Raw genomic sequence first — 14,881 nt, forward strand, 5'->3', positions numbered from 1 at the left:
TTTATTTTTAGATTGTTCTCCTAAAAATTTCATCATAATTGATAATAATGTGTCAAGCTAAGTTCATTTTCATGATTAAAGTATAACGGAAATGCTCATCGGCCAAGGTTATGAAAAGAACTTGCATTATTATAATGTTAACCACAAATCTTACATCATCGATTGCTTGAGGAATGGGAAAGACTTGGGATTGCGTTGTTGAAGGGCTGGAAAAAAATGTTCATTTTGAAATAGTCTTTGGCATATATTATTGATCATGACGAAGCGATGAAGGATATATATATATTATATATATATATATATATAAAGCAATGTTTATCTATTTATATTGTGTTAATATAATGACTGAAAAGAGGAAGAAATAGTCATATGTATAACTGGGACAAAAAACTAACAATGAAGTAAAATAGTTAAAGAGAAAAGTGAGAATTAGAGCTTTGAAAATTTTGACCTCGAACTAATTAGTTTCTGAAAAAAAATTAATTTGGTTTTTTACGATAATAAACGGTAGAAACACGTGAGGTCCTTCTATCAATTCATCACGTAAAACTTAACGGTAAGTGATGCTTATATTTGTGATGTGCTTATAATAACTTTTAGAGTAAAACTTTACCTATTTTAATAGGAATCGTAATAGACAAAGAGGAGCTGATAAATGTCATATGAAAATTCAAAAGATAATAAATGTTCCACTAGCTAAAATTAGGTCATTTCTATGCTCATTTGGTAACAATGGAATGCATCATTATAGATAACGAATACATAGACAATTTCATTTTGTTTTGCACTATCCATTGATGGAAAGATATACATGTCCACCATTTATTATTGTGGAGAATCTAATTAGCATTTTTTTTTTCAAAATCTAATTAGTCCGAGATTGAAATTTTTGAGGATTTAATTGTCACTTTCCTCATAGTTAAATAGTAATGGATGTATATATACTTATAAACTAACCTAATTTTAAAGTCTAAATTTAACTCGTCTACCCCATATGTGGTTAAGTATTTAATTAAGTTAGGAATCCCACTAGGAAGCTAAATTCTCATTGTACACTACAAATACTCCATTAGATCCCTATACTTCCTCTTAAGTTAAACATAGACGATATGACTTAAGCTTAACACATTTACTTAAGCATGATTGAAGTATACGTATATATGTACTAAATATGTGTAGTATTGGATCACACTTTCATAATATTTTAATCTTACGGGCTCTATTGGTCTCAAATAAATTTTAGATAGTTATTGTATACCATGCAACACATACACGTCTCCTTTCTTCTTTTCCATAATTTATTTCAAGCTAAGTAAGCCAATATATACATGCAGTTGGTAGATAGATATACATGTATAGATGGGTGGAAATTTAGGTGCAATCAACTTTATTTAAAGTTGATAACTGAGAATCGTTAGATGAAAATTTAGTCAAATCATTTAACGGCTTTCAGCTATTAACTTCATGTGAAGTTGGCTATACATGAGTTTTCACCATATAGATGATATATAAAAACGAAACAATATATATATAGCCAAGAGATCGTTTGGGGAGAATTTGGACAACTTGATCAAGTTCCTTGCAAATAAAAGTTTAATTTATTATGTCCACTATATTTCAATTATTATATCAAGCTTATCAATGGTTTAAAGTTTAAACACAAGCTAAGGGGTGGTTCCATATATTCCAATTATTTTAAATTATTTATATATATATTCCCACCAAAATTGAAATTTAAATTTATGAAGTTCATTATATTTTAATTTGATGATTTTCGTAAGTAAATATAAAATATCATTATTGCTGTATCCAAGACCGGTTATGATATATAAAACAGTATATAATTATACTATAGCCCTAATTAATAATACTCTAAGTAGAGAACCACGTATATCTAAATCTGACGTTTGAAGAAAACTACTTAGACTTTGATTTGGTCTTATTGGACATTGATAAATTGGGAGAGTATGAATATTATTTGGTACCAGTAGTTTTCAATATAGAAATCATGTAAGTGATGGGTTGGCTATAAATACATGGATCTTGATTTATGATCTGAGTCATATAAAACCATTAAGGAATAATCAACGAACAATGATGTTGGTGGTTGTTAGAGTGGTGGTGTGTGTCCACATATTTATGCTGTTTCACTTTGCATGTTTGTCTTCTCATTCATGCCATCCAGAAGAGAGTTCTGCCTTGTTTCACTTCAAGACCCAACTCATTACTAACACTACATTTTTTGATGGATGGTATGAGTATGAATGCCCCAATGCTTATCCAAAGATGAGTACGTGGGACAATAGGACAGATTGTTGTTCATGGATGGGTGTCACGTGTGATTCTCTGTCTGGTCACGTGATTGGCCTCGATCTAAGTTGCAGTGCACTTGTAGGTATAATCCATCCTAACAGTACACTTTTCCATCTTACTCATCTCCAAACACTCAACCTTGCTCACAATTATTTCTATAATTCTCAATTGCCATCTCTGTTTGGTGGGTTTATGAGTCTTACACACTTGAATTTATCTGACTGTGAATTCGAAGGTGAAATTCCTTCTCAAATCTCACACCTTTCCAAATTACAGTCACTTGATCTCTCTTTGAATTCTGGTTTAAAGTGGAAAGAAACCACTTGGAAGAGAATGTTGCAAAATGCAACAGCTTTGCGTGAGATTATATTGGATGGTACAGACATGTCTTCCATTAGCATAACACCAAGTCATTTGTCCAATTGGTCTTTCTCTTTCTCTTTGGTTACTCTTAGTCTTTTTGATACTAGAATAAAGGGACATTTGACAAGTCACATTCTCTGTTTACCCAACCTTCATGAGCTCAATCTATATGGAAATGGAAACATTCAAGTCAATTTTCCAAACTTGAATTGCAGTACTTCTCTTAGTTTTTTAGATCTTTCATGGTGTCAATTCTCAGGATCACAAATCCCTTCTTCCTTTTCTAACCTCACACATCTAACTTCTTTGAGCTTGTCTGGAAGTGAATCCAATGGTTCAATCCCATCCTGGCTCTCAAATCTTCAACATCTCACTCACTTGGACCTTTCAAGCAATAGATTTAGTGGCTCAATCCCATCATTACTTTCAAACCTTCAACATCTCACTCACTTGGACCTTTCATTCAATAGATTTAGTGGCTCAATCCCATCATTACTCTCAAACCTTCAACATCTCACTCACTTGGACCTTTCAGGCAATAGATTTAGTGGTTCAATCCCGTCATTTCTCTCAATCCTACTCTCAAACATTTCACATCTCACTCACTTGGACCTTTCATACAACGGATTTAATGGTCAATTTCCAAAAGTACTTGGTCAATTGACCAAATTACAAACACTTATCCTTGCAGGTAACAGTTTAGGAGGAAAGTTACTGCTATCTTCATTAGCTAACTTAACTCAGATTTCTCGATTGGATTGTTCTCATAATAAGTTTCAGGGATCTCTACCTAAAAAAATAGCAGGTTTTTCAAGTTTGACTGAATTGGTTTTAAATGATAACTTGCTAAATGGGACAATTCCATCTTGGTGTTTCTCTTTACCATTTTTGACATCCTTAGATCTATCAAATAATCAGTTTATTGGGCATATAAGACCAATCTCATCCCATTCCTTGCAGTCTCTATATTTGTGTGGGAATAAGTTACAAGGAAATATTCCAGAATCAATGTTTAACCTTGTAAACCTCACTAACTTATGTTTGTCATCAGGCAAGTGGAGTAATTCTCTTCACTTTCCACTTTTCTCCAAGCTTCACAACCTTCAAAACCTTGAAGCTCTTTCTCTCTCAGGGTTTAATTCATCGTTAATAGATTCTGAAACAAATGGCAGATACAATGAGTTTGACAATGAGTTTGTCAACCTAATAGCATTGCAGTTGCTTCAAATCGATTTAACTAATTTTTCCAAAATCCCGTGGAAATTTCCTAATTTAGTAACTCTTGAATTATCAGAAAATAAACTTAGTGGAAGAGTTCCCAAATGGATACATGATTTACATTATTTATTTTTTTTGAAACTTACACATAACCAGTTGTCATCAATAGGCCAATTCCCATGGTATCAACTTGAATACCTTGATCTTAGTTTCAACCTTCTAACTGATGACAATATTTCCTTCCTTTGCAATGCAACTTCTGTCCAGATTATCAACTTGTCGCACAATAAGTTCAGAGGCACCATTCCACAATGTGTTGCCAATTTATCTTCCCTTTATGTTTTGGATCTACAGACAAACAAATTTCATGGCACTTTGCCAAGTAACTTTTCCAGGAATCTCAACACATTGAATCTCAATGGGAACCAATTAGAAGGTCATTTGCCTAGATCTCTGTCCAACTGCAAAGATTTGATGGATTTGAATCTTGGCGACAATCAGATTGAGGATACATTTCCACATTGGCTTCAAAGTTTATGGATTTTGGAAATATTGGTTTTACGATCCAACAAGTTGTATGGGCCGATAGTCAGCTTCAAAACCAAAGATGTGTTTCCCAGTTTACTCATTCTTGATATCTCATCCAATAACTTTAGTGGCCTATTACCAAAAGCCTACATAAAAAGTTTCCAAGCTATGAAGATTGTTGTTCTAGCAGAATTGCAAAGTAGTTTTTATTACATGCAAAGTGGTTCTGCCTTTATTATAAACAACATTGACCTAGGATACGATGATTCTGTGACTACAACAATTAAAGGGCTTGAAACCGATTTTGAGAAAATTCCAAAAGTTCTTGTAAGTATTGATTTATCAAGTAACAGATTTGAAGGAGAGATTCCAGATGAGTTTGGAGAACTTGGTGCACTCATAGGACTCAACCTTTCACATAACAACTTCATTGGTCCTATTCCCCGCTCTCTGGGAAATTTGACAAACCTCGAATCACTGGACCTCTCTTCAAATATGCTTGATGGCGAAATTCCTGCTGAGTTGACCAATCTGAACTTTCTTGCATCCTTGAATCTTTCCAACAATCATCTTGAGGGATCAATACCTCGAGGAAAACAGTTTGATACATTTTCAAACGATTCCTATGAGGGAAACATAGGCCTATGTGGATTGCCATTGTCAATTCAATGCAACAACAATGTCCCTTTGCAACAATATCCATCTTCTGAGGCTGAGGACAAATTTGGATTCGGTTGGAAACCAGTGGCAATAGGATATGCATGTGGAATGGTGCTTGGAATAGGATTGGGATTTTGTGTTTTCTCAATTGGAAAGCCTCAATGGCTTGTGATCATCTTTGGAGGCAAAAGAATCAAGAGGAAGAGCCGTAGAAACCGGCGTGCATGAACAACTTGTTGGGGCCACTCTCAATGGAATGTAAATATGTAGTAATAATTTATATTTGTCTTGAGACTTCATTATTTTATCTTTTACATATCTGCAAGTCTTGGTGATATTTATACTTATTATGTATTTGTAAGTGTGTCGTTGCAAGTAAATTATGTTTTATAGCATATAATTGTCTCTTCAATATATTATATATTTCTGTTTTTGTTCAAATTTAACAAAACTCGTTAGTTTAGGGGTTCTTCACTTAATTCTACTGTTTAATCTCCGAACTCCTATCCAAGCGCGCACTTGTCAAAATCTTTAGTATTCTCTTTCTCTACTTTGATATAAACTAAGCCATCTAAGCCAAAAACAGAGAAGAAAATCATTATTAAAAAAATAACAGATATTACAGAAGCATTTTTTGCTATAAAACTGGATTTTACCTTATTAATAAATGTTTTTGGCAGAGAAAAAGGAAGGCTTAAGACATATCACGCTTGAATGCATTTGGGACTTGGAAAAATAACAGAATACTCTTATGTCTTGTGCTTGTAGTTGTTAATTACATTGTTGTCCGGGTTTTACGTATGACGTTAAGAGAGTGAGATGCCGAAGGTTTGAAACTTGAAAGTGATGATAGGATATAACCGCTTAAGTAACTTGCCGACAAAATCAAAGTAAGTTATATACGTGTAACACCTTGTTTTGGATGTTACACTACTAGAACCTACAGTACAATTTGTTCTCTTGCTACTTTAAAGATTGAATTGAATAGCATTGCTTGTCTTTACTGTTTCCTTGAATGTCAAACATACTAATAAAAATCTTTTTTTTAATGAAACCTGCACACTAAGTGTTTGTTAAAATTCCTCTAAGGAATTCAGCCTTGCGTTGTATTTGTAACACAGGTTTTGGTTTTGATGGTGCTTAAGACTTGTACAACATGGCTCAATTGAATGTGCCAGTGCTACAGTTCAACAATTCTTCTGTCTTCGGAGTCCCTCCAACGACATTGTTTATTTGCTTTCAGACACAAAGTAGAAGTAATTGCTCATGTAAGTTCTGCTGAACTGAGTTTTTGTTTTCTTCTTAAATATGTGTGTTGTGTCTTAGATTTTAGTCTCTTGCTTAGTCCAGTGCAATATATAGTCTTTGGCATCTGAACATTTATACTATGTTTCATTTAACTTTGGATATTAACTGATGTGAGCTTTGAGTTTTCTTTCAGGGTTAACTAAGAAGCTATTAGTGGTTGAAGCAAGAGCAAATGCTAGAAGCCTAGAACAGAAAGTCCAAAAATTCGAAACAGAAGGATTCAGAAAAAGGTTTGACTTATATTCATGCTGAGAGAAAACAGCATTTTTGATTGCATTATGTGTTAGTAAATCCTTGGGGCTTTGGCATGATTTTGAGGTATTCTGTAAACTCATTTTATATTTTCATCTCAGTCATATGGCACTTCAATGCTAACAGCTGACTGTTATGCTTTGTTTTCTTTACTATTAATACGATCTTATTTTTCTCCTTTCTTCTTCAGTTCAATGGAACTGCTAGAAATCCAAGGCTTTCAGTATTTTGCTCAGAGAAGCAATTGTATGCAATGCTTGTAGATGACAAGAATAAGAAGTGTCTGTTCTATGCAAGCACACTGCAGAAATCGATCCGAAATCCCCCATGCAGCACTTCTGTAAGTAGTCCACCTCTTATCGACATGTGTTGGAACTCTTCCACCTTTCTAAAATAATCTTTTGAGTTTTGGCTCCTTGTGTTATGGTGTAACATACTTATAGGAAGCTGCTAAACGTGTTGGGGAGGCACTTGTCAAAGCCTGTGCAGACCTCAACATAAATGAAATATCGTCCTATGATCGCAATGGACTTTACCGTGGACAAAGATTGGAAGCCTTTGAGATTGCCATTTCCAGTTATGGATTCTTGCCGGGATAAGTTTGTGTCTGAAAGCTTGAGCTCTTTTGTCAAATATACAACCCACTGGAGTCAATGCTTTTCTATGTAGACATTATAACTTTTCCAGATTAGTAGGTTTTAATCTCATCATGTGATTAGTAATTGCTGAAAAGTAGAAGAAAGGAACTAGAAAATCAGTGGTCCAATTGTTATGCAACTTGAAGTCATTTTCATTTCTGAATCACATTGTTTTTACATTATGTCATGCACGTCCACCACCTGGACAACACCTTATGAATTACAAGAAAGGGAGAGATCATCAAATCTTTGAAGACAAACTGAACATCATAAATAAGATCTTATGGTATGCTTGGTTGGAAGTAAAAACAGAGTGCAAAATTTATAGATAAGCTAAATGAGTAAAATTATATAAAGTTTATTTATAAAGTGAGACAATTAAATAGCTTTCACAATTTTGTTTGCAACATCATGTATATTATATATGTATGTATATCTTTCAACAAATTAGTTACTAAGTTGTTGTAAAAATCGTATTGCACCTCTTATACTTTAATCAGTTTTTTTTTTTTTGGTCACTTGGTCGTGACTTTTAATTATCAGTTTGTGAAACAAAAATGTATAGTCTTGTTGTCGTGCAACTTTTGTTGGTTACTAAGCAATGTAACTTTTGGGTCCACACAGGCATTAGTATGTTACTTGACGCTGTATTTTTGGGCTCTTAATGGGTCTATACCCTTTTTTTTGGGTTACCTATAGGATCCCCCAATCCAACAGAACAAAAATTAATCCGTCGCAAATATGAATTTTTTTTTTTTTTTTACACCAGGGTATCCATCAGGCCGGAAGTTCAATAACTAATCCCTCAGATACTGCAGAGGCAAAGTGGGCGACCCTTTCAAGTAAGCAAGTTCCATTCCCATCCTCCAGCGAATATTGAACCCGGGAGAGATGATTAAAGGATACAGACCCTCATCCATCTGTGCTAACTTGCGTTGGTATATGAACTTTATTTAAAGATTTGTCACTGACCAATAAATTACTGCATGCATAAAATAAGATTTAAACTTCGAATACTTAAATAGACGAGTGAGTTAATAACTTAACCCACCCAAATTGATTAATGGTTCTATACTTCTATTGCTAAGAGCTCTATATAAAGAGGGAAAAAAGTACTTTTTTAAGGCATATAATGTATGGTAATTTTTAAATTAATAAATTGTACGGGCCAATTGTCAACTTCAAAACCAAAGATGAATTTCCAAGTTTTTTTTTATCAGAGTAAATATGTAAATTCCCAAGTTTAATTGTATAATTTTTAATAATTTTTTATTATTTTAAAAGGTCTTAAAATGAATCGGTTCTTTTATAAAAGAAATAATTTGTGTTATAATAATATTTTTTTAAGACTTAATTGTTGTATAATAAAATTTAGGTTTAATTAATTTGTTGGTCTTTATAATTTTATCAAATTTATAATTATATTTTTATATTTTTTTTTAATTAGGTCCTTACACTATTTTTAATTTTATAATTAGATATTTTTTATGTCAAAAATGTTAAAATTAATAGAATATTTCTTTTAAAAAATATGTGATCAAAAATTTAATTAAATTCTTAATTGTGAATATTTTTAATTTATAAAAAATTATTCTATTAACTCTAATATTTTTTTACTCTGACAAAGACTAAACTACAAAATTAAAAACAATATAAAGATTCAATTAACAAAAAAAATATATAAAAATTTAGTTATGAATTTGATAAAATTATAAAAAATAGCAGAATAATTAAACTTAAAATTTACCAAAAACTTATTTATCTAGTATAGAATATAAATATTAGATTTTTTGTTTAAAATACAGAAAGACCAATTTAACTAATAAAGATAATTATAAAAAACTTTTAATATAATAAAAAATATTTAAAACTAAAATTTGTAATTTAAAATCGTTGAACACCAATTTAAATATTTTCTCTAATTTTTTTAGGGAAATGCTAGTTGTACAATACTAATCAGCCTTTAATCAGCCTTTAATCAGATTTAAATAATATTTAATTATTTTTTTAGTATAACATGTTCCTATTTTGTAGATACATATCTATAATTAGATTTAAATTTAAATTTAAATTTTAAAATCCACCCACTTCATTGGTGGTTACGGGTGACTTTGCTTTACTTTCGTAACTTCACGTAACAGATACAGTTTTTTAAATTCCTTATTCTACGAGATATTCACACGCATTAGTGAATCCCAAACCAAAAAGAACGCTGCCAGCTAAATTCTCCATCTCGTCTTCATTGGTGAAGACCATCACCACCTTCCGACTGAAGCACTCTCTCATTTTGCATTGGTGAAATGTATCATTATTTTCCACACATGTGTTTATGTATTTTGTTAAGAAATATCATGTTCAATATTTTTAATTATATTTTAATTTAAACATAAAAACACTCTGCTGATTTAATTGGAACAAGGTTGATCTTATTTAATTTTATTAATAAAGTTGTTGCAAATAAAATACTTTCTACATAAGTAGTTTGAGCAAAGAAGCAAAAAAAATCTGGAGTTTAAGAGAAAAGATGTAGTTGATATGGTCATAAAAATTCTGTTGTTATTTATCAATTTTAACACATGATAGTATGATATTTTATTCAAAATATTTTTAAAACACATCTAAAATCAGTCAACTTTAATAATACAATATAAATGTTAATAATACAATTATGAATGGTCGAATATAATTATATACATAAACTAAAATATTTTCAATTGTAGTTTCTTTTTCAATTGTAACACATCTAAAATATTAAGTTATACAAAAAATATTTTTAAAACACATCCAAAATCATAAATCTAAAATTTAAATTTAAACATTAAAAAATAATTGTAACACATCTAAAATTATGAAGTTATACAGAAAATATAAAATCATAAATCTAAAATCTAAATTTAAACATTAAAAAATAATTGTAACACATCTAAAATTATGAAGTTATACAGAAAATATTTTTGAAACACATCCAAATTCATAAATCTAAAATCTAAATTTAAACATTAAAAAATAATTGTAACACATCTAAAATTATAAAGTTATACAGAAAATATTTTTAAAACACATCCAAAATCATAAATCTAAAATTTAAATTTAAACATTAAAAAGACAACGTTGTAAATGAGCGCCGAAAAGGAGGAAGGCAGCGTTGAGGATGAGCGCGGAAGAGGAAGGTGGCACGGATCAAGTTAGCGGAGGATGACTTCTTCATGTGCACCTCTGAGTTTTCCACATGCGCCTCTGAATTTTTGACATGGCGCAAACCGCAAACGTGACTTCTCTGCTTTTTTTAGTGTTTTGTACGAGTTTAATTAATAATTTGATAGTTTAAGGTTTATTTTATATTTTTAAAATCAAAATTTTGAATTCTGAATAATTTGATTTTTAGATATGTATTTAAATTATAATATATTAATAATTAAATATATTAAATTTGAAACAAAAATTTAAAATTTAAATTTTAAATTTCAGTTTTTTAGATTGTATTTTGAATGTGTATTTAATTTTAAAAAGATAATAAATCTATTCATAATTTTTAATTGTATTTGTTTTAATTTTTTTTTTAATTATTATAATAAAAAACTAAATGTTGTACGATTTTTAAAAGATACCTAGTTCAACCGTTTTTTTTATATCTTGCAATAGGAATATAGGATCACGTCAATTCATCCCACCAAATACGACGTTATTACAAATTTTCAAACCCTTTCCTCACTTCACACGCTTGACTGTTGACTCAGTTGACTGCTTGACTATCGGGATTGGGGAGCCAATATAAATAAATATAATAATATAAGTATTATTTATACAATAATATCTAGTGTACTATTCCATAAAGAAAATTTTAATTAACTCTATACTTTTTAAAATCATTATCACGCTACTTTCAAGTTTCAAGTATATTGGGTAATAATATTTAGAAAAAATTACACTCCCCTCTCCTGTGAGATGTTAAGATGACACTCCTCTCTCCTCTATTTTATAAATATACATTCCCCTCCCTTCTAACTTTTAAAAAATCTGTTTTTTAATTCATTTTAAAATTTTTGTGTTAACTAATGTTAACTTTATTAATTTTTTAAGAAAAAATAAATTATTTTTTAAATAAATACCCATTAGTAAAAATTTTATTTTTTATCATTAAATTTTATTTACTAAAATATCCTTTATTAAATTATTCTTTTATTGATTAAATTATATTTTTTAAAAAATTTAATAATTATTAAATTATAATTTTACCAAAATTTTCGTTAATAATTTTTTTTATATTTTACTATTAATTTTTCGATATCTATATATATTATTTAAACATTAAATAAAAAATTTTAGTAAGATTATTTTTTAATATCGATATATATTAATTGTTTTATATATTAACAGTGGTAAGTTTTTTTATTTAATATTAAAATAATATATATTGATATCAAAAAATTAATAATAAAATGTAAAAATAATTATTAATAAAAATTTTGGTAAAATCATAATTTAATAATTAAAAAATTATTGAAGGGTAGGTATCTTAGAAAAAAAATAATTTAATTATTAATTTTTTTAAAAGTATTTTAATAAAATTACAATTTAATCAATAAAAAAATAATTTATTAAAAGGGTATTTTAGTAAGCAAAATTTAATGATAAAAAATAAAATTTTTGTTAATGGATATTTTTTCAAAAAAAAAAAATTTTCTTAAAAAATGGATAAAGTTAATATTAGTTAACACAAAAAATTTAAAATGGATTAAATAGGAGGTTTTTTAAAAGTTAGAAGGGAGGAGAATGTACATTTATAAAATAGAGGAGAGGGGGGTGTCATTTTAGCATCTCGTAGGGGAGGGGAGTGGAATTTTCTCTAATATTTATGACTATTCTACTTATTATTTTAAAAAACATAATAAAAATAAAAATAAAATATGTAGACTGTTTACTATATATAATAATTTGATATATATCACTACTCTTATAATGTTTTTATTAATTTGATAATATATTAACAGATAATAATAACAATACCAAAATATTCACAATTTATTTTGTTTGATTCAAAGAATATTTCCAATATATCTTTCTTATCACGTAATTAAATATTGTAGTAGATAATTACAATATAAGAAAAATTGCATTGAAAGTTTGAAACTAATTTGTGTCATAAATGATTTCATTTTCCTTTAATAACAAATCCTACCTGTGTTATTTTTACAAAACAAATTGTATTGAATTGATACTCTCATTCCAACTCTTCTTTCTCGTTTGACTCGATTCAAAGACTAATGAAATGAAATTATTTTCCAACACGCATCCATGACACTATTTTTCCATATGTGATTTCCAATCATTTACATATAAACTATTAACGTGAATTCCTGGACAAAGACGTTTGGGCAGTCAAGCTAGTGAAACTTATATTTTAAAATGGAAGGAGCATTTTTTTTAATGAGAAAGTATAAGGAGCCAATGCCCTAAGTGTATAATGTGAACAATGAAAGTTTAGGAAGTATTAGAGATATGACTACTAGTGTTACATTGTCCTATTATGTTACGCTTTTGGGATGAGTGGTTTCAGATAGGGGTATTCAAATCTAAACCGATCCAAATTAAACCGCTCATCCAATCCGATCCAAACCGAAAATCAATTAAAACCGCACTCATTTGGATTTGATTGGATTTTATTTTTTGCAAACCGCTGGATTGGATCGGATTTCGGATTTATTTTTCATAACCGATCCAATCCAATCCAAACCGCACAATGTGCTATAATAATATTATTTTATTATTATATTTACAATTATACTTATAACATGTTTAATTTGTTATACACTTGTCTATTATTCATGTATTATTATTATTTAATAAATATTTTATGTTAAAAATGTTATTTATTTATTTATTTTAACTAACCTATAATTTTATTTCTATTGTTATGTTATCGTTAGTTTTTTAAGATATTGTTAAGACGTGTTATGTCATTGTTGATTATTTAAAATTTGATGTTGAGACTTGTTATATGTATTTAATTTTTTTATTTAAAAAACCGCAAATCCAAACCGATCCAAACCGCTTGTAATCGGATCGGATTTTCAAAAAATTTTTATCCAATCCAAACCGCACCGCACATAAATTAAGCGTTCGGATCGGATGACTTTTTTCCTTAAAATCGAACCAAACCGCACCGCGAACACCCCTAATTTCAGATATGGTATTAGAGTTTTAGATGTGACATAAGATGTTTATTATCCTTGGTATCTGGATGGTTATTCTCGATAGTATGGGTGATATTCATTTTATTCATGAACCAAAGATTTAGTCTATTGTACACATTGTACGCTTAGGCCAATTGGCTTCCTAGCACTACCCTTTTTTAATTAATTTTAACAAGACTCATTTCATCATGTAAAAGAGGAATTTTTTTTTTTTATAAAATCTATTAGATTTAAATCATTAAGAATATAAATTTATTAGTCTTTATTCTTGTGAGATAACTTTTAAAATTAAGTCAATATTACTTAATTATGACTAAATAAAACAACTAATAAAAAGTGCTTCTCTTAATTGTTAATTTGATATCAGATTTTTAATGTATATTATTATTATTTTTCTTTTACTTCAATAATTAAAGGCAAAAATTGACAACACGGCTAAAGAAAAACTTGAGACAAACACTGTGCAAGAGATGGACATTTCTTCTACAACACCTTCCCTGCCTGCATGCACGACTTAGGTTCTACTTTCTTTTGACTTTGGATGCATTTGGTTTTCCATTTTCTTTCTTGATTATGATCCCATGCATTCTCATCACTAACCAAACGAACTTTTTCTAAACTATCCACCGTGGCATTAGTTTTTGCATTATTATGTTGTTAATCACAAATCTTACATGGATTGCTTGCAGAATGGGGAAGACTTGAGATGGTGTTGTTGAAGGGCTGGACAAAAAATAGTTCATTTAGAATAGTGTTTGGCCTATACGCTATACAATATCAAAAACAAAAATGGTGTTTGGCTGTTTATACACTAAAATCAACTAATAAAATTAGTCATTATATAATTATATATAAATATATATTTAGTTTAATTTATTTTTAGTGTGTATTTTATATTTTTATGTGTATTCTATAAACTAATTTTAGGGACTAATTTTGATATATACGTAATATAGTTATATTAAAAATTACATGAAATTAATTTTTAAGCAATTAATATTAGTCAATTTTTTTTTATGAAAAAGTCTAGGAGGCCAATACTTTTATTAAAATTTAGGCAACACTTAACCAGTAAAAGAAAAATAAGTAACCCCACACCATTAGATATAATTTTACACTATTAAAATACTAATGATGATTAATTAGTTATTAAAAATCATAAAATCTGCTAATCCCTTAACACTTTTCTTTTTTTATTATAAAATTATTTTTTTAAGTTTTTTATTTAAGATTAATTATTAGAATTTAAAATATAAAATTTAAAATTAAAAAAAGTTGATATTAATTGAACAAATTAACTCTCTAATTAAATTGATATTATATTATTGATAATGATGTAACGACGGTGTATATATAAAATCGGTTTAGTTAGGTAAATAATGACTTTTGTGTTATAAACAATGTGAA

General features: G+C 29.0%; 1 protein-coding gene and 1 pseudogene across 2 annotated transcripts; both read left to right on the forward strand.

Moving 5' to 3' along the window:
* Window positions 1–2,094: 2,094 nt before the first annotated feature.
* On the forward strand, window positions 2,095–5,327 carry LOC107609076 (receptor-like protein 7). The gene has a single exon (XM_088492905.1). The coding sequence runs from the start codon at window positions 2,095–2,097 to the stop codon at window positions 5,308–5,310; it is 3,216 nt and encodes a 1,071-aa protein (XP_088349031.1). The 3' UTR covers window positions 5,311–5,327.
* A 911-nt stretch (window positions 5,328–6,238) lies between these two features.
* LOC107609078 (uncharacterized) lies at window positions 6,239–7,540 on the forward strand (annotated as a pseudogene). Its single transcript, XR_015892169.1, has 4 exons — window positions 6,239–6,350; window positions 6,524–6,620; window positions 6,833–6,982; window positions 7,086–7,540. The product of XR_015892169.1 is annotated as an uncharacterized LOC107609078 (transcript).
* The last annotated feature ends 7,341 nt before the right edge of the window (window positions 7,541–14,881 follow it).

This window comes from Arachis ipaensis, chromosome B7, assembly GCF_059453495.1.
Source record: "Arachis ipaensis isolate K30076 ecotype BB chromosome B7, ASM5945349v1, whole genome shotgun sequence".
Classification (NCBI taxonomy): domain Eukaryota; kingdom Viridiplantae; phylum Streptophyta; class Magnoliopsida; order Fabales; family Fabaceae; genus Arachis; species Arachis ipaensis.

Excerpts from the sequence above, each read along its gene's own strand:
- LOC107609076 (XM_088492905.1), top strand. The coding sequence starts at position 2,095 with ATGATGTTGGTGGTTGTTAGAGTGGTGGTGTGTGTCCACATATTTATG.